Consider the following 20309-nt stretch of genomic DNA (forward strand, 5'->3'; position numbering starts at 1 on the left):
ATATCACGTTGCTTTTTCCTAGATGATATATTTTACTTCCCTTTTGTTTATAAAAGATACCATAGGGCTGCCCTGGTGGCTCAGTGGTTAAGAATCCACCTGCCAATGCAGGGGACACGGGTTCAAGCCCTGGTCCGGGAAGATCCCACATGCCGCGGAGCAACTAAGCCTGTGCGCCACAACTACTGAAGCCTGCGCGCCTAGAGCTCACGCTCCGCAACAAGAGAAGCCACCACAATGAGAAGCCCGTGCACCGCAACGAAGAGTAGCCCCCACTCGCTGCAACTAGAGAAAGCCCACATGCAGCAACAAAGACCTAATGCAGCCAAAAATAAATAAATTTTAAAAATACTAAACTATTAAAAAAAATAAGAAACATAATGCAAAATCTCTTTAAAAAAATAAAAGATACCATAATTTGAAAGAAAAAAACCTTTATTTCTAATTAATGGCACATTTATGTTTAAAGATAATTTATGAGTAATCTATTGTTTTACCTAGTTTGGGAAAATACCTTTTAAATATAGGGTAAGAAGGTAAAGTTATTTATGAATCTTAAGAGAATAATTAAATGTATAATTTTCATTTTTCTAGTAAGGATGGGGATGATAAGAAGAACCCTGTGATCATTCATCGAGCCATTTTGGGGTCGGTGGAAAGAATGATAGCCATTCTCTCAGAAAACTATGGAGGAAAATGGTAAGTGATATGGAAAAGAAAAGCTATATGTCTACTGTTCTTAAAAATCATGTCTAAAAGATGAAATTAATATGAAAAAATTGGTGGCTCTTGCCTTATAATTAGCAAGTATCCAAACAGCAAATAAAAATTTTTGTGGCATCTGCCAGACCAGAAAACAAAACAAAGAAAACAAGGGCAGCGTGGCATAACGCTATCATTTACCTTTTTGGGATCTCAGTAAAATTAAAGAGTAACCTTTTCACCTGTGTCAAACCCCTCAAAGATCTAGCCGCTGGAACATATATGGCCCACACTCTCAGGGCACCATCTCTAGCTGTACTGCCCTCCTTCCTTCGGCTATGCTGTTGACCTCACAGCCCCGTGACCACAGACTTAGGAGGAAACATGTAAGCCTGGTTCACACATGGCCCCAAAGCCAAAGAGAACCGCTGCAGTGGCATCCCCCTCCAGGGATGGAGGGGGAAGGTGAATGCCCTAAGTGCAGGCTTTTGAGTGGTACGTCTGGTCACCCTCTGTGCCCGGAGGGAAAACTGGCCAGATGTGGGTTACATTGATGCGTGGGATCTGGTTATTGCTTTGGCCACAGGGTCAGAGACTTAAGAGATACTTAGGTTGGAAACCAGATGACAAGTAGATTTGGTATGTGGATGGTAGCTCAGAATGGGCCATGGGGATGGTATTGCCTGAGTCTGTGTCTGTCTCTTAGATTTTATTTGCAATCCTAGAGAAATATACTGAGGTGTCATGGGGATATCCAATCTATTACAGGTACGGAGAATCCAAAACTGTAGATATGAATATGTGTGTGTGTGAATTAACGTGTTTATATTTCTCTCCCATTGATTCTGTTGTAAATAGTTAACATAGTGAGAGATGGTGGGTCTTGCAAGAGAGCAGTAGAACTAGGGGATCAGGAGATGGTGTGGGTACACCTCCCTGTGGAGACACAGTACCACCCTCCACAGTTCACACAGCAAGCCTTTGGACACCTACCAAGTTGTGGTGGAAATCTCCCTGAGAAATAAAACTAGAAACGTTTAAAATGTGGCTCTCTTGAGTTGGTAGGGCTGAAGCAGGGATGAGAACAGAGCTCAAAAAGATACATTTACTTTTCATTTTATAATCTGTATTTCATCATGTATATAATTACATTTGTCACATGTATTATTTTGCTTTTGTAATTTAAGAATAAGTATGTAAAAACATATATGCACGAAGTGCCATCTGGTAATAGTACCCGTGCATTTCCTTCCACCTTCAAACTAAATATGCTGAAGAAAAAGGCAAACATTTCCCACATCAAACATTGCTTATACCCACCTTTCCATCTTTTAAAACATTTTCATTTTGAGATAACTGTAGAATCATTTACAAAGAGGTCCAGCACACCTTTTACCAGTTTTCCCCAATGGTAACATCTTGCAGAACTGTATACAACGTAACTGGGGAGTGACAATCCACCAACCTCATTCAGGTCTTGCATTTGTGCACACGTTGTAGATTTGTGTACCCGCCAGTCAAGGTACAGGACAGTTCCATTACTTATAAGGATCCCTCATGCTGCCGTTTATTTTATGGCCACACACCTCCTACCCCATCCCTGTCATCATCCTCCGGCAGCCACTCACCTGGTCTCCATCTTCATAATTTTGTCATTTCCATAATGTTACATAAATGGAATCACAGCGTGCAGCCGTTGGAGACTGACTTTTTTCACTCCTTGGATGGAGTTGCCTTGAGATGCATCCGAGGCATCTCAAGTACCAGTCGTTGGCTCCCTTTCACTACTGATGGTGTTCTGTAGTGTGATGCCCAGTTTGAGCATTCACTCACTGAAGGGCATTTCGGATATTTCCAGTTTGGGGCTATTATACGTAAAGCTGCTATAAATGTTAGTGTGCAGGTTTTTGTGTGAACATGTTTCCATTTCTCTGGGATAAATACCCAGGAGAGTGGTTGCTGGGTTGTATGGTCAGTGATGTTTAGCCCTTTCATCTAGCTGCCAACCTGTTTTCCCTCCCTTTCCAACCAAAATGCCCAGTTTCCCCTGTTGTCTCCTCTATTGCCTTTTAATATAATTTGCTTTATTTCCACACCCTTCTACTGAACCTGCTCTCTTGTGAAGTCTTACTTAAAAAGAAAAAAGAGTCTTTGGTTGTTTTTAAATCTTGTAATAAATGGTCATTTTAAAAATACGTATTGTATTTTTCAGGCCTTTCTGGCTGTCTCCTCGTCAGGTAATGGTCATCCCGGTGGAGCCAACTTGTGAAAAATATGCACTTCAGGTAAAATTAGAGACATTTAAAGTACATAATCTTGGCATGTGGTCTGTGAACGTCATTGACTTGGAATGTTATTCGCACCTTAAAATATTGCATAACTAATACATTAATTTACCACCCCATGTTTTCAGTAAATGTTTTCAGTAACACCTGAGTCGTGTCTATGTAGCTGTATCAGAACTATTTTATTTCTTAATGTTTTTGAGAAATTGGTGTTTTAAAACATCTCATAGTTATTCTTTTTCTCGTGGCTCTATTAGGAAGAATACATATATTATCTGTTGTTGTGTAACAAATTACCCCAAAACTTGGCAGCTTAGAACAATAAGCATTTATTATCTCAGTTTCTGTGAGTCAGAATCTGGGACAACTTGGCCGGGGACTCTGGCTCGGGTGCCTGGTGAGGCTTCTCATAGGTCGAGGCAGGGGGAGTGACTCAGCACTTTAACCTCATCTCAGAAGTGGGGTGCCATCACTCTCCCTCCACTGTGGTCACAGAGACCAACCTGGTACAAGGTGGAGGGGACACACAAGGGTGTGAATACTGGGGGGTGGGACCCTGGGGGTCATCTTGGAGGCTGGCCACCGCATTACCATACACAATGTATTAATGAAAGTGTCTCATTCTCTTATAGGTATGCACTGAATTTTTTGAAGAAGGATTCATGGCTGATGTTGACTTAGAGCATAGTTGTACACTAAATAAGAAAATACGAAATGCACAGCTGGATCAGTATAATTTTATTTTGGGTAATCTAAATTTGTATATATTTTCCCCAAATGCTTGTTTTTTCACCTTAATTCCAAAAAACCCCAAAAAACAAAATAAAGAATATGGTATAACTGCTTGATTATGACAAATAGCTGTTGAATACTTATACACAAAGAAGAGTCTGTGATGTTCCTGGCTAGATACTTTTTGTTATTTGCCAGAAAAGAAGAGTTATGAAGTTTCACATGGATCCGGTGGTGTAGTATTACTAGGAAGAATTAATAACTCAAACCGACAGTGGAAAATGATCTTATCAGTAGAATTATACTCCGTATGTTTCAGTCATGTGATAGGCCTGAAATAATCTCCTTTGCTTTTCTGGTTTATTAGAAATCTTCAGGATTAAACTAATGACTAGGAGATGTTCCAAGTTTAAGATGATCAAAAGAAAAGAATTAAGTAAAAAAATAAAACGTCCTTGAGGAACATGAGTAATTAGATGCAGAATCTAAAATTTTGACTGTAAAAATGATTCAAAGTCAAGGGAAACTTATTTATATGCCTGCAGGCATGATATGGTTATGTCCTATATGTTGAAAGTTTCTGTAGAAGGCGAAATAAATATGCACAGGACTGTCCTATGAGCAATTTGTCATCAAAAGTGTTTGTAGTAGGTACTGTGATGCTTCAGTCAGCCTTCTTGTGGTGACAGAAATTTCAAATTAGCTTAGACATGATGGAATGTATTGGAAGGGAGTTAGAGTATCTCGTGCCATGGAAGGTAGAATTAAGTAGCCAAATCATTAGAAAAGTATCTGGAAGGGGAACTCAACCCTTACCAGGACCATTTCTCCCCATTTCTGTTCCGTGTTTTGATCTGCTTCTTTATGCTTCTCTTGATCTACTTTATTCCCCTTACTTGCTGGCCAGTATCTTCCTTCCAGACAGCAAGAAACATGGCGGCAGAATTCTGCATCATCTCACAGTATGGGTCATTAGCGAGAACAAACCTTTTACATATATTCCAGAAAATTCTGTTGGCTGGTTGGGCACGTGTCTGGTGCCCGCCTCTTGATTCATCAAGTGTGCCAGGTGGAGTCAGGGGGTCTTTAGGAGCTCCCTCCTCCCACCTGTACCCCACGACCACCACAGGTGTTCTCAAAAATGGACAATAGAGAGATGGGATTAGAAGTCATTCCTTGTCTCAAGAAATTTACTCTTAAGAGGATGACCAAATGGACATTAGATTGATATTTGGTGATTAGTACTAAGAAGAAAACTTAATAAGACACATGCCATATGACTGCTGACTTAATATTTAGTAAATTGTTGATCGAAAATATATTTCCCTTTGTTTTCTACAGTGGTTGGAGAACAGGAAAAGACAAATAATGCCGTAAATGTTCGAACAAGAGACAACAAAATTCATGGAGAGATTTCAGTAACTTCTGCCATTGATAAATTGAAGAATCTCAAGAAATCACGTACCCTGAATGCTGAGGAAGAATTCTGAAGTCCTTTCCTTGTGCTCACATCTGTGTAACCTTGTTCTGAACCCTGAACATGCATTTTCCTTAATTACCATTCATACTTCTTCTGAGAACTTAGGACCCACTATCTGGTCCACTGATGGGCACAGTGAGAAGTGAGACGGGGAATGAGTGGCTGATATGCACAAAATCTGATTCACTAATGTGTCTGCGGACAATGAGAGGACAAGTGTGGGAAATTTTTAAATTTCCCAAATATCTTGAGAGACTTCAATGGGAAAATGTCATTCATCAAAGAGGGAAATACTAGGAAATGAGCATTATGAGATGTTACTGTTAAGAATTCTGATTTTCAAAAGATAAGTTTCAAATAAAAGTCTGCAAAGCTTTTTGAATATGGGGTGATATCTTATTTTCTAATAACATTATGCCTCAGGTATTTTTTAACTGAAGTTTTACTAAAGTTCGCACTGAAACTTTATTTTTCTTATTTTTGGCTACACCCCACAGCATGTGGAACTTCCCTTACCAGGGATCGAACCCATGCCCCCTGAAGTGGAAAAGTGGAGTCTTAACCTCCGGACCACTAGGGAGGTCCTGAAACTTTATTTTCAAAATCGGAATCAATTTAACTAACCAACAATCACAAAAGAAGAAGCTAGTACTAAATATTGGATTACTAACAAAGGATTCTGAACTCAAAGAAATTCAGTGTTGTGCAATCTTCTGTAGTTTCCACTATAGGATAAGAGTTGCCATTTTAATGCTTCTAAATGACAATTGAACCTTATTTATCTTTAGAAAAAATAAACTCTCAAATAAAATGTGTTATGTAGTGCTTCCAGGGTTTCACCTATAGGTTTATACCATAATAATTTGCTCCCCTATAGTTAAATTACTCTTCTGATGGGATGACATTCCACTGATTTACAGACTCAAGCGGATTTCTGATTTTAACTGAGGAATACCTTACTGCTCAAAACAATTAAAATGGCTTTATGTCAGTAGTGAATTTAGCTACCAATCAAGCAGTATTTTTTGTGTTTATTTGGTTATGTGCTGTGGAATTCAAAATAAATTTAAGACCTGCTCTCTCTTCTGTACACGCTTATCATTTAGCTTCCTGAAGAGTTGGAAGACAAACCAGCAGGGCTGACCGTGAAGAACAGGACTGAACTGCACGGCTCCACTTACCCGTGGGTTTTTTTTCAATAGCAAATACTAGAGTATACACAGTCCTACCCGCAGTTGGTGGAATCTAAGGAGGTGGAGTCACCGATAGAGAAGAACCGAATGAGGAGGGCCCGCTCTAAGTTACACTGCGCCCCTCACCCCAAAGTTGTTCAAGGGTCAGGCCTGTGTGATGGAAGGTGCAGATTGTGTGATGTACCTGTTTAAGCTAACTTTAATTGAGGCCAAGCACTATTCGATACATTCCTTGAATTCACCAAACGTGCTAGTGAGGCCGGGGGTTGTCAGAAGACTCCCCATCCCCACCCCAGACAACCTTGTGTTGGGTGGGCGGGGAGAGGGAAGCCCGTGCTCAGCCCAGCACGAATGTTGCTGCGGTGGGAACAGATGCGGATCGCTGTGCCGGCCGTAGGGAGCCGCGGCCTGGGAGCAGCTCCCTCCCGGGGCGGGCCTCCTCCAGGGGGGTCTGGGGGCCTGACACCCGCGGCCGCACTTCAGTCCGGCTTCTCCCCGCCTTCGAGGAGCGTCTCTGAGGACTGGTTAGACATCCGGGCAGGGCGGGCCTGGAGAGATGCTCGCGGGACGCTGCCCGGGCCCTGGGGTCGCGGGGAGTGGGTCCTTGGTGGCCACCTGGCACACCTGGGGTCCTTACCGAGCAGTCTGGGCCAGTTTCCTCATTTGTAAACAAGAGGCTTTTTAGTCTGACAAAAAAGTAACGTCGTCGAACCTCCGCACGGTACCAAGCGCACAGCAGCAGTTTTTGTCTCTAAACGTACAGATCCGGCCACAGGTATACAGCGGCCAACTTCCCACATTTCCCCGCCTCTGCTCTCGATCCCTCAGGTGTGACTTTCGGGGTCCAGGTGACATTTCCGTGTCTCCATCCGCCGGGGGAGAGGTGAACGCCTTGTCACAGGCGCTGGCAGCCCTAGGAGGCGGGGCGCGGGGAACTCGGGAGGAGGGGCCGCGCCTGCGCCGTGTGCCCCCGCCCCCCCCCCACTCCTCTCGGCCCGGCGTCCCCCGCGGCCCGGAAGTGTTTCCGCTGGCAAGATGGCGGGTGCAGGGGTCTTGCTGTGGGACCTACGCCGCTTGTGTCGAGTGCTGCTATTCCTCTCGCAGTTCTACATCCTCTCGGGCGGCGGTGAGTTGGGGGCAGGGGTCTGCGCCGGGCCGGACTGAGGGGTGGGGAACCCAGGACCGCGGGGACCGTTGGCCTGGGCCCTTGGGCGGAGGCTGAGTGCGGGCGGAGGGCGCGGGTTGCTACAGCCGAGTCCGGCTCGTCCTGCCGCCGCCCCTCGGCTCAGGGAGCCGGAGCCGCGAGCCTCGAAATGTGGGCCTGGGGGCTCGGCCTGGGACGCGGAGCTGGGTCTTGGCACCGCGCGTCGTCTCCAGTTGCCCGCAGACCTAAATTGGTGTCGACCCCATTGGGTTTCATGTTCAGTTTCCTGGCGGTCAGGCCGAGATGTTTGCCCGAGCAGCTGTGGGCCTGGCGCGATACACACACAGCCTGAGGTCTTCGTTTCTCTAATCATAGGATCCTTCAGTGTAGAGCCTTCGCAGCCGCTGGCTCAGTCCGACAAGGATCCGGGCCCCACACGTACGTTCACAGTAGTGCCCAGGGCAGCAGGTACTAGACGTTTTCTCTTCTAGTAAACGTGTATATTTGTATCTAGTGGTCTCTTTCTTTTCTTTTTGGATAAAATTTCTTGTAGAATATGACATCACTTTCCATGTTTTGAACATTTTATTGATTGCATTTTAGATATGTGAACTAAAGGCAGATGCATACCTTTTCTGTAGACAGTCTTGGTATTTCAATACCTTTTGACATTCCTGTCTCATCTTTTTCCAGTCCCAGGCTCCCCATTTCTATCTCTTTATTTCAAGTTTTTTCTTTTTTCTGCTTCATCCATCAAGATAACCTTCAACCAATGCTTCTTTCCCTTCAGAAAATTTCTTGTGCTTTTGGAACCCTGTTCCTGATGTTGGATATTATTAAAGGCTCCCCCAGGGCTGTGTGAAATGGAGGGATTGCAGAAGGACTGGTACAAACCTGGCCTCTATCTCTGGTGGTGCTGCTGGGAGCTGGAGCAAAATATTCACCTTTCTGGGTTTCCGTTTTCTCATCTTTTTAAGGTCGTGGGGTTGTCCTGGCCCTGTAAACTCTTGGCTTTGTGATTCTAAGTGCCCATCCTCCAGCCACGGTAGTAATAGGAACAAAGGAAAAGAAAATTTTCTTTTCCTTTGTTCCTATTACAAAAGGGTATAATAGGAATTATACCCTTTTGTAAGTATACCCTTTTGTAGGTATTTTGTAGAATTGCCCACTTAATAGTGACTTTAGGACCAGATTTAAATGAGTATTAGTGTTTTGCTAAATGGAACTTTGGTCTCTATAGTTTCATCCCTTTAGAGTTCCATTACTTCAGTAAATTGAAACTGGCAGATGTATTTTACTGATTCTATAAAAGACTACTAGAAGACAGCAGCATACTTGAGTTTAAAACTTAGATTATTTTATAGAGAAAGCACAAGAATTTTTTACTCTCTTGGACGTTTTTGAAAGCTTCTCTTCCTGAGAATACTGGTTGCAATTTTGATCCTCTCTTAAATGATAGTAATATATTATACTCCCAGCTAGGCTGGCTGGAGAAACTGCAACCCACTGAATAAGTTACTAATATAAAGAACTATTTTGAACTTTGGTACTGTAAAATTGTAAATGTTACTTGCAGATGGTGGCTTGTTGAAGTACCAAAGTGGAATAATGACAGGACGTTTTTCTAGGGTTGGTACCTTGTTGTACCGATTGATTCACTTAGAGGGTTAGGGGCTTCACTTACAAATTCATGAATTCAAGTGAAAAGAACATTGGATTGGAAACAGAGAGGTTTGGGCTCTGGTTCCAGTTTTGCCCTCCCTCTGTGATCTTGAACGAACTTTATCATCTGTAAGCCTTCGTTTTTTTCATCTTGTAACATGATAGACTTTTTGAGGTCCTAATTTATTCCTAGCACTGTATATATGTTATGTTCATGATTGTGTTCCTTAAGCTTAGAAAATTGCTTTCCTCTGTTATTGTAATCAGTATTCCAAGAGAATAAGCTTCTCTCTCACCTCTCACAGAAAGCACCGATATCCCACCTTATATGATGAAGTGTCCGAGCAATGGTTTGTGTAGCAGACTTCCCGCAGACTGTATAGAGTGCAAGACCAATTTCTCCTGTGTCTATGGGAAGCCTGTCACTTTTGACTGCACAGTCAAACCTTCTGTTACCTGTGTTGTAAGTACTGCAGCTTACTTATTCTTAATAAACTGATCGTAAAGCTTGAGTTATAAGTAGAGTTTAGACTTGACTATGGAGGAAATTCAGAAAGGGCTCTGCATTTTAAAAGTAAGATTTGAGGAATAAAGTCAACTTTATCAGAAGATGGAAACTTCCATCTCCAAGTAAGGTTTGGTTGCAAGGGTTCAGATGGCAAGTTTTTGACATAAGGATAAATTGAAGCAATTGTCAGACTTCTTACAAAAAGTAGGAAGTAAAAGCTCAAACACACCAACTGTTGCCATTAGAAATGACCCTGTTACAGTCGTCAGTCCTGCAGCCCATCTCTGATATGTTGACAGCCAGGAAGGAGCCTACAAAGGCTTCCACAGTCGGTGTTCCTTAGCATGCTCTCGGGATACCTGCTTCAGAGCCACAGACTCCTGGCGGCAGCCCCACACCTGTTTAATGTGACAAGGGCAGGGAGACTCGTGTATCTGCATTTTTGAACCGTTGGACCAGGGAAATTACTGCAAACTTCATTGTAGTCCCAGCATGTGGGTGAGATAGAGAGTAGAAATGAATAATAAGGCAGTGTTTTACTCTTGGACCTGCCATGACTAGCTCTGTGATTTAGTCATCTGTCTCTTGTTAAATCAGGAGATGGGCCCAGAACAGCTTTCCTCAAGTGTTTCCATGGCACCCTCTTTCTGGGAGATGGTTGAGGAGGAAAACACAGATTCCATACCATATTCTCTATCTCTGTCTTTTTTCTTTTTTTTAAGGGAAGCAGTAGGAAGTAAGATTTTTCTTTTAATTAATTTATTTATCTTTGGTTGCGTTGGGTCTTCACTGCTGTGCACAGACTTTCTCTAGTTGTGATCGGAGGCTACTCTTCGTTGTGGTGTGCAGGCTTCTCCTTGCGGTGGCTTCTCTTGTTGCAGAGCACGGGCTCTAGGTGCTCAGGCTTCGGTAGTTGTGGTGCATGGGCTTCAGTAGTTGTGGCTCGTGGGCTCTAGAGTGCAGGCTCAGTAGTTGTGGCGCATGGGTTTAGTTGCTCCACGGCATGTGGGATCTTCCCGTACCACGGCTTGAACCCCTGTCCCCTGCATTGGCAGGCGGATTCTTAACCACTGCGCCACCAAGGGAAGCCCACCATATTCTCTTTTGCAGATTCCCTTTGACCCAGCGATTCTAACTTACTTGAACAAGATACCTTTCCCCGTCGGTTCTTTGGAACTTGGTCTGCAGAGGGCTAGATTAGAAAGTTCCTTCCACCCCCAGGCTCTTTCTCTATTTCTCCTGAGGTCTAGTATCAGGTGAGGGCATGAGGGAGGCTTCACTCCAAAGGGGAAATGAGATTTTATGTGTTCTCAGTGTCTGGACATAGTGTTTGTAACTGTTAGTATTTGTCATTTTCTTATATCAGAGTTACCCTTTAAAGTGTGCTGGAAAATTGAACTAGTTGCTGGGTAATCTTCATGACTGCCCTTGGATTATCAGTTAGTCTCTGTTGCTGTATCTTACATAGAATTTTCTCCCTACTTACCTAATGGCGAAACCTGTTTGAAGGCTTTTGAAATTGCGTACTTCATTGGTCTGGCAGATAGTAGGTACCTTGTGAAAAATGAGAAAACTGACGGCTGAGGAGAGCTTTTCCAGAATTAGCCTCCTTTGTTTGCCTCAGTGTCTTTGACATTCATCTCTCACAGCTGGTTCCTGAATGAAACATAGTTCTCAATTTCTTCCTTCTTTAGGTGTTCCAAAAACAAGTAGTTTCATTTAGCGGAAAATAGCAGAGAATAGGAGAAATTACAAAGGTAGAGAAATTACAAAGCTTAGGGAAGTTTCTGAATTTCTGGGTCCTGGTCCCTGGTGCATCCTCACCCCTTGGCTGAGATGTGCCCTGGATGGGTTCCTTCCCTTCTCCTCCCCAGGTGCTTTCACCTCACCTGCTTCCTGACTAGCCAGTCATCGCGAATCCTGTAAAGTAGCAGATGCCCAGCCCGCAAGTGTGGCATTTGAAGGCGGCCTCAGGAGCGTCTGGTGGTCTGTTTCTTCTAAAAAATGAAGAGCAGTCAAATAATTGGCTGTCAGGAGCCACGGGCCCCAGGACTGCTGCGGCCAGGTGATCTGGGGCAGGCCGTGCATTCTTCCCTTGTTTGTTTAATGACCACCTATAGGATCCTGTCTCGCTAAATAAGTTAGCATTTCAGGAAGAAATAAGCTGTGACCATCTGCATACGCAGGTGCACGTGCAAATGCTCATCCTTTCGCTGTGCTGCACTCAGCTTTCTCCCTCCCTCCTGCACCTTATTTTGAACTTCATATTAATGGAAAGAAAGAAACTCTTCTTGTCCTTCTAATGCATACTGCATAGGGACTCAGAGCAAGGGAACCTTACCTGGATTACACTAGTCAAAGAAATTGTTTTATAATGGCCCTGTTAAGTATATAAATAGAAATTAATGCAAAAATCCTGCAACCCCTTTCATATCAGCTAACTCCTGCTCCAGCTATGATGGGAACTATCAAGCCAGTTACCTCAGCTGGAAATGTGCTTGATAGAAACGCTCTTTCTGTTCCTTGGAGAAGAGCTCAGTCTGCTAGTGTATTTGAAGCAAGTTTAATTCCTTTAGATAGGTTCTGTATCCTTACTAATGACAGCTGTTTCACAAAGGGAAAGGTAACAAATCTTTTTACTACAGATGAGCTTTTGTTGGGATCTATACTTTTTTGTGGTGTGAAAATGGATTCAGTAAATGCTGGGGTGCCTGTGTAGCTATATGGAAAAAAGTGGAATCCTGTTTTATCCAAAGTAAATTCCAGATCAAAGATTTAATGTGAAAAAGTGAAACCACAAAGTACCAGAGAAAGCATGAGGTAGTTTTGTTGTAATCTCAAAGTAGGGAATATTTTTCTAAGTATGAAATAAAATTTAGAAGCCATAAAAGAAGGAATTGATAGATTTGACTACTAAAAATTAGAGATTTCTGCATGACCTAAAAAAAAGCATAAAGGCCAACGATAAATGACAAACTAGGAAAAAGTATTTCTCACACACGTGACAAATAATGCACTAATATCCATAATATATAAAGACTTCCAAAAAGCCAATAAGAAAAAGATGACAGTCCTGTAGAGAAATGGTTTTAGGACATGAACAGAGGGTTCATAGGAAAGGAAATACAATTGGACTTCCAATGCATGAAAAAAAGTTTAATTTTTCTCATGATTAAGTACAAATCAATGCGTTTTGTTTTGTTTTGGTTTGGTTTTTTTGCGGTACGCGGGCCTCTCACCGCTGCGGCCTCCCCCGCTGTGGAGGACAGGCTCCGGACGCGCAGGCCCAGCGGCCATGGCCCATGGGCCCAGCCACTCCGCGGCATGTGGGATCCTCCTGGACCGGGGCACGAACCCATGTCCCCTGCATCAGCAGGCGGACCCCCAACCACTGCACCACCAGGGAAGCCCAATGCATTTTTTAAGCTATCAGATACGCAAAACGATCAAAAAGTTTAACACTCTGAGTTCTTAAGGGTATAAGGGACAAACACTCCTGTTAGCAGGCAGGTAGGTTAGTCAGCCTCTTGTGAGCACTTTGTCTTATCTCTGAAACTTATAGATGCACATAAGCTTTGACCCAGCATTTTCATATTTAGGAATCTATCTTACAGATATTACATATTGCACGTGTATGCAAATAAATATGCCTAAGGATATTCTTCGCTGCTTTGTTCACACAGGCAAGATTAGAAACAAGCCGAATGTACAAAAGAGAACAGTTTAATTTATGGTCCACTGTGTAGTGAAATAAATACATTGCAGCCATTGAGAAGAACTAGGCAGCTCTAGGGATATTTATCGATATCTATAGAATTAAGTGAAAAGTAAATATCAGTGGGAACATTAAATTAAAAAAAAAAGAAACGTATCTGATGTAAACGTGCCCATGCATAGAACAGACTCCCTGGAAGGCCAGAGTGGGTGAGCGGTGCTTGGTGCTGGGGAGGGCAGTGCTGCTGAGGGCTGGGCTGAACCAGCCTTCTCCTCACTCTCCTGTTGTCCCTGGGAGTTTGTACCACGTAAACTTATTACCTAGTTTTAAAAAACAATTGATAAGAAACGTGTTATGGATGCATCACTAGAAATATGCAGACATTTAAAACAATATTGCTTAAATCATGCAGTGCCTTACTCAGTTTCAAATACTGTCCATAATAGGAGTTTTGCATTAATCAAAAAAGTTAATAAATATAATACTTCCAGAGGTGATTGTGTTACCATTTAAATATGATTTTGAAAAATATTTATTACAATATAATGTCAAGTGGATACAAAATGTTTTCAGTGTAATTCCACGTATGTAAATCTGTACTATAGGAAGGAAAAATGAAAGAAGGTTAAAAGTGCTTGTCTCTGGAGAGGTTACAGGTTTTTTCTGTAATTTCCAAATGTGCAACATATAAGAATATGGACTGCTCTTATAGACAGAAAACAAAATAAGGACATTTAAAATTGAAATGAAAAAAATCTCTGGTCTCAAAGTTCAGGGCCCACGGTGAACACTTGCTCATCAGCCTCTCTATGGAGTTTTTTCTAAGTTGGGAGTGGTTTTCTGGGGCTGCCTATGGGTCGGTCCTGCTGGGTGCTCGTGGGTGTGTCACAGCAGTGACAGCCCTGGGGCTCTGGGCCACTCGCAGGACGGCTCCTAGGGAAGAGTTGAGACCCGGTGGCCAGGCTGTTCCTCCAGGAACAGGGCTCCTGCGTTCTGCACGGGCTTGCAGCTCCGTGACCTTGAGCAGAGGGACTCATCTGCCCTTTGAACTCTCTGTGACTCCGAGGCTTTATAAAGTACATTTTCCTTTTTTCTGTGTTATAAAAGTACACATGTGCATTATTAAAAATTTAGCCAAAGTAACAGTGATGAAATAATCTTATCATTTTGAAATAACCTTTGTTACTTTGATGTGCATTTATCTAGATATTTTTTGTTAGGTATATATTTTTGGTTGTATATTTATGATCATAGGATCATAGCATACACATTTGTATTGTGTACATATTGGTTTGATACCTGTTTTTCTGCCACTTCCTTCTAGGTCATAAAGTATTTTAGACACTTGGTGCCATATGACTGTAGTTTTATTGACCTATTAACAAACTACTGTATTATGATTGAATAGTTCTGTGTCCTTTGGTACGTAGGATCAAGACTTCAAATCCCGAAAGAGCTTTGTCCTCAACATGACTTGCAGGTTCTGCTGGCAGCTTCCGGAAACCGACTACGAGTGCTCCAGCTCCACCAGCTGCATGGCGGTGTCCTGCCCGCGGCAGCGCTACACGGCCAACTGCACCGTGCGGGACCACGTCCACTGCCTGGGTAGGTCGGCGTTAAGGAAATCTGTGAGCAAGATATTTTTTCTACGCTTATTTATGGAACTGTAACCAGAAACTTAAGAATTAAATTTTAATTGTCTCGTCAGAAATATTTATTAGCACTATTTTTAGTTATGCCAGTTCTATTTTAAAATGTAATATTTGATAAAACAAAAAATGTATAAGGTATAAAGCATAGTGTATAATTGAGTTTCACCCAAATTAACAACTAAAGCAGCGTGATGCCATTGAAACTACCAGAGTGTGTTTCCTGCATGCAGTTACCCTGCCTCTTCTTCAGAGGTAACCACCCTTTTGGATTTTCTTATCATCTCACTTCCTTTTCTTTAAATTTTTTGTAGTTCTATCACATGAATGTACTAGAATATAGTGTGGTAAATTATTCAGTAGTGCATGTTTTAGAATTGTATAATATAGACTGTTTATGGTCTTCTGAGACCATCTTTCAACATCATAACTCTAAGATTCTTCCATTTGTCTTCTCTTATTACAATTTTTTTTACTTCTATATAATAACTTGTAAGATTGTATCATAGTTTATCCTTTCTCCACTGTATTTGGATTATTTACAGTTTTTTTCCTTACAGATTGCGCTGCTGTTAAAGCTTTTGTCCATATCTCCTGGTTGCACATGTCTGTGTCTCCTGGTTGCACATGTTTGTCTGGCATACACTCTCTTGCGTGTGTTATTTTCCAGGACGGTTGTATCCGTTTACATTCCCACCAGTGGTTACACAACTGTTCGTGATGATCCACATCCTCTCCAATACTTGTTATCCCTACGTTTTGGTTTTTTTTCTTACAGACTTCTAGGAATTCTTTTATATTTTGGGTAGTAATCTTTTGGTGTCCCTAACATCCTCTCCCAGATTTTAACTCCCCCCACAACCCCTTTCTTTTGGTATCTTTTGAACAGAACTTTGAATTTTTAGTTAGTTGAAGTTTTTAGTCTTTCAGAGTTAGCCCTTTTTTGTTGTAAGAAATCTTTCCCTACTCCAAATTCATAATTTCCTGTACGTTCTTTTAAAAGTTGTAAATGTGGCCTTTCACGTTTAGGTCTCTAGTCCCCTGGGGTTGGTTTGGTATATGGTGTAAGGTGGATTCAGTCTCACTTTTTCTGGCTGGGACAGCCCAGTGTCCCAGGACTCCTGGGCGGTCTGTGGGCCCGCTCCCTTCCCGGTGCCTGGTTTGTCTGTCTCAGCCCCATGTTACCCACGTTTTCACAGCAGGTGGGGTGTTCTACCTTCTTCAAGCTGTGATCCTCACAAAACTGATTTAAATGTCGAGTCTGTGCTCATAGACAGTCAGGGCTTTCTTTTTACCATTCATCGTAGTGAACATTTACTTTTGTAAAGAAAGTTGGCTTTTTACATTGTAAATCACAAGGCCCCTAGTTATAATTTAGTCTCTGTGTGAGAGTATTTTTATACCCGTGTTTTTATGTGGAGTGTTTTCCCTTTTTTAAGGTAACCGTACTTTTCCGAAAATGCTGTACTGCAACTGGACTGGTGGTTATAAGTGGTCTACTGCTCTGGCTCTGAGGTAAGCTCTGTTTCTAGTAAGTCGGATGCCATTTGGATTTCGTTGGGGTTGGTGGGCTCTTCCAAGCTCCTCCTCCATCCACTCAGATCCCGCCGTGTGTTAGGTAGACCATAGGGACAGCACTGTGGGAGGTTATTTAGGTGGTCAGACCAGTACCCTCGTGGAATTTAATGGCCCGTTGCTGGTTTTCCACCCGAGATGGCCTGCACATTCTAGAGGTGACTGTAGTCATTACTAGAGATCATTAGAACCAGTCAGTGCTTCCCATCCTGAGTGTACCCTGAATAAGTAAAATGCCATATACTAATTAAAGTCGGTAGGTTTATGATGTATATCTTTAATTTTCAGTAATTTTCTTCTTTATTACAAAAAATAATACATGCTCAGTACTGAAAACTGGAAAAAAATGAAAATGACAAAGAGAAACGTTGAAAATCCTTATAATTCTACCATTCAAACATACTTATAGACTTACAATTTTTACATAAAAATTTGCTTGTATTAGTTAAACTTTTCAACAGTTTGAAAAGAAAATTGTACCAGTTCTTCCCACCGGAGGGAAGGGCAGGTGGGGTGCTGGTTAAATGATTCTCTGATTAGGAAGGTAGGCATCTGCTGTTGGAGGTTTAGGGTAAGAGTCTGAGGTGGCCTGTGGCCTGTGGTGAGACGCGGGCAGGGCTTCTCAGCCTTGTCATTGTTGACATTTGGGCCACGAATTCTCTGCTGTGGGGCGTCCTCTGCAGAGCAGGATGTTCAGCAGCATCTCTGGACTCCATTTACTGCGTGTTAGCAGTCTCCCCAACCCCCACTGAAGCTGTGAGAATCAAAAATGCCTCCAGGGGTGGCCAGGTGGCCTCTTGGGAACCACTGCGTCAGGGTTTGGGCTGGGGAAGAGGAGGATCCTGCTGGCAGGAAAGCACAGCTGAAAAGTGAAAGACGGGTCCACGATAGAAAATTAGATGCAACGACAGTGAGATTTGGTGACACCCAGCGTCTTTGTCAGCAGTGGTTCACATTCAAACTAACAGCTGACTTTCTGCTTTTCAATAAACTTTTTATTTTGGAATAATTTTAGATTTAAAAAAAAGTTGCAAAGCTAGAGACTTCCTGTACACCCTTCACTCAGCTTCCCCCACATTGTTGACATCTTAAATTACCGTGGCACATTTAATAGCTGATTTTTTAAAAATAAGAATAATTTTCTTCTCTGGGCTCAGCATGGTTTCTTTGAGAATATTCACGGTGAATGTGATAACGCCTGGTGTTTGCTTCTTGGTACTCGGGGTGGGGGATTGGAAGGGTGTAGATGAACCAGGGATGGACACATGTTGATAACTATTGGAGCTGGGTCATGGGTGCTGTTCTCTTCTTTTTACTTTTATATGTTTGGAATTTTTCATAATAAAAGCTTTAAAAGAAATACAATGAGAAGTTGTCCGAATATTGTTAGATCTTAGAATTGGAAGGAACCTTAAAAGTCATTTATTCTGAACATGAAATTTTTAAAGATGGGTGACTGACAATGTTCACGACTTGATCTGGGCGGCCATGTGGTGTTGGCTGCCTGGCGATGCCACCTTCAACCACCATGTTCCTGCACTGTCTGTAGGACTAGCCCCACTTTGCTCTCCTGGATGTGCCATTTCAAGGTTAAAAAAGCAACAAGCTCGATTTTCTTGAAAAGAGGACCATTAGATTTCATTACAGCTAAAAAGTGTTTACTTTTGACAATTAAACGGTCTTGTTGCCCGTGATTGTTTAGTGTTGTACATTTGTGAGATAGTCACTGTGTCCTGATTAAGGGATCTGGTGATTTGAGGCCCTTTCCCACATGTGAGTTAGCGGTTACTGAGGCGCAGTAATGCAGGCGCAGTCGGGGGGCCATTGATGGACTCCAGGCCTGTTTGCTGTTGCAGCATCACCCTTGGTGGGTTTGGAGCGGACCGCTTCTACCTGGGCCAGTGGCGAGAAGGCCTCGGCAAGCTCTTCAGCTTTGGGGGCCTGGGAATATGGACGCTGCTCGATGTCCTGCTCATTGGAGTCGGCTACGTGGGACCAGCAGATGGCTCTTTGTACATTTAGCTGCAGTTGCGCGCTTCAGAGGGGAGCAGTGCTTAGAAAACGGCCTCTTCCCTGTAGGAGTCCATGTGCTGTGAATGGTGTATGTGTATGTTTTTAATGTACAGCATCTGTACTTTGCCTGCCTTGATGAAGGTAAAATAAAAAACACTGAACTGTGTTTATCTGGAATTTGTTTTTATTTGCCTGAAGTCTATTTTTTTTTCTGTGAAAAAATTTAAACTTACTTAAACTAGAAGAACAACCTGTGCAGCGACTGAAAATCTGTTCAATTCGTAGACTTGAGTTTTATATTGCTTACCTCAAACTGTGCCACATGTATCTCCAGCCTGAGTGTCATCTGCCGTAAAGAGCTTTTCAACTATAATTGCAGAAAGTGGGAAATGTTTTTATTCTTTAGCTAAATAAGATTATCTACCTAAATTTTCAGTCATCTCTGAGCTTTGCAGTGTAATGTCTATGGAGTCTGGTCTTCATATATGACTGTTTGAAGTAAACTGCAGAAATTTTGTCTCTGTTTCCTGTGATTGGAATTTTGTTAGTAATATAAAATGTTGCAAGAGTACTGGAGAATTAATAAAACTGCAAGTTACTTTAAAATTTTTGCAGACTTCTTCCTGTTATGTTTTTTATATTAAAACATAATCTTGAATAATCCTAGCAACTTTTATTATTAAGAAGTATAATATTTATTTTTCAGGGCATTACTCCATTCTAATAGATATATTCATAATTGGCTGGCTCATTAACACACTGGAAGTGTTAAAAAAATGTGTTGATGTGATAAATGGTTTTGAGTCTTTGTAAGATCTGTTGTAGACCCTTTCTTGGAAATAAAAACATTTATTAATCCAAAATTTTTTTTAATTAACTTTTTTTTATTCAAGTATAGTTGATTTACAGTATTTCAGACTGATTCAGTTATGTTTATATGTGTATATATATACACATATGTATGTGTATTTTTTCAGATTCTTTTCCATTGTGGGTTACAAGATATTGAATATAGTTTGCTGTGCTGTACAGTAGGTCCTTGTAGGTTATCTATTTTATATATAGTAGTGTGTATATGTTAATTCCAAATTCCCAATTTATCTCTCCCCACCTTTCTGCTTTGGTAACCATAAGTTTGTTTTCTATGTCTGTGAGTCTATTTCTGTTTTGTAAATAAGTTCGTTTGTATGTTTTTTTTTAGATTCCACATATAAGTGATATCGTATGATTTTTGTCTTTCTCTGACTTCACTTAGAATGATAATCTCTAGGTCAATCCATGTGGCTGCAAATGGCATTATTTCATTCTTTTTTTATGGCTGAGTAATATTCCATTGTGTATATGTACCACATCTTCTTTATCCCTTCCTCCGTCAACAGACACTTAGCTATTGTAAATAGTGCTGCTATGAACTTGGCTATTGTATATAGTGCTGCTGTGGACATTGGGGTACACGTATCTTTCCGAATCAGGGTTTTCATCTTTTCTGGTTATATGCCCAGGAGTGAGATTGCTGGATCATATGGTAACTCTTTTTAGTTTTTTAAGGATGCTCCATACTGTTCTCCATAGTGGCTGCACCAATTTATATCCCCACCAACAGTGCAAGAGGATTCTCTTTTCTCCACACCCTCTCCAGCGTTTATTATTT

General features: G+C 41.9%; 2 protein-coding genes across 5 annotated transcripts in view; both read left to right on the plus strand.

The window, feature by feature from the left end:
- TARS3 (threonyl-tRNA synthetase 3) overlaps positions 1–5575 on the plus strand; it is a 52515-nt gene extending 46940 nt beyond the window's left edge. Inside the window, exons 16-19 of one of the 2 annotated variants that reach the window (XM_065872479.1) lie at positions 595–699; positions 2915–2987; positions 3620–3734; positions 5061–5209. In XM_065872479.1, coding sequence (XP_065728551.1) covers positions 595–699; positions 2915–2987; positions 3620–3734; positions 5061–5209 — 442 coding nt within the window. Of the gene's footprint in view, positions 1–594; positions 700–2914; positions 2988–3619; positions 3735–5060 lie in introns of both variants that reach the window. The other variant, XM_065872480.1, reaches the window with a different exon arrangement.
- Positions 5576–7427: 1852 nt separating this feature from the next.
- Positions 7428–18820, plus strand: TM2D3 (TM2 domain containing 3). 3 transcript variants are annotated; one of them, XM_065872482.1, is made up of 6 exons: positions 7428–7518; positions 7927–8004; positions 9504–9661; positions 14852–15026; positions 16510–16585; positions 18502–18667. In XM_065872482.1, exons 1-6 carry the CDS (start codon positions 7428–7430, stop codon positions 18665–18667), a joined length of 744 nt encoding a protein of 247 aa, XP_065728554.1. The 3 variants fall into 3 exon arrangements, with proteins under 3 accessions (XP_065728554.1, XP_065728555.1, XP_065728556.1); XM_065872484.1 differs by having other exon boundaries at positions 7431–7518; positions 7912–8004; positions 18502–18820; XM_065872483.1 differs by lacking the exon at positions 7927–8004.
- The last annotated feature ends 1489 nt before the right edge of the window (positions 18821–20309 follow it).

Source organism: Phocoena phocoena, chromosome 2, assembly GCF_963924675.1.
Source record: "Phocoena phocoena chromosome 2, mPhoPho1.1, whole genome shotgun sequence".
NCBI classification, from domain to species: Eukaryota; Metazoa; Chordata; class Mammalia; order Artiodactyla; family Phocoenidae; genus Phocoena; species Phocoena phocoena.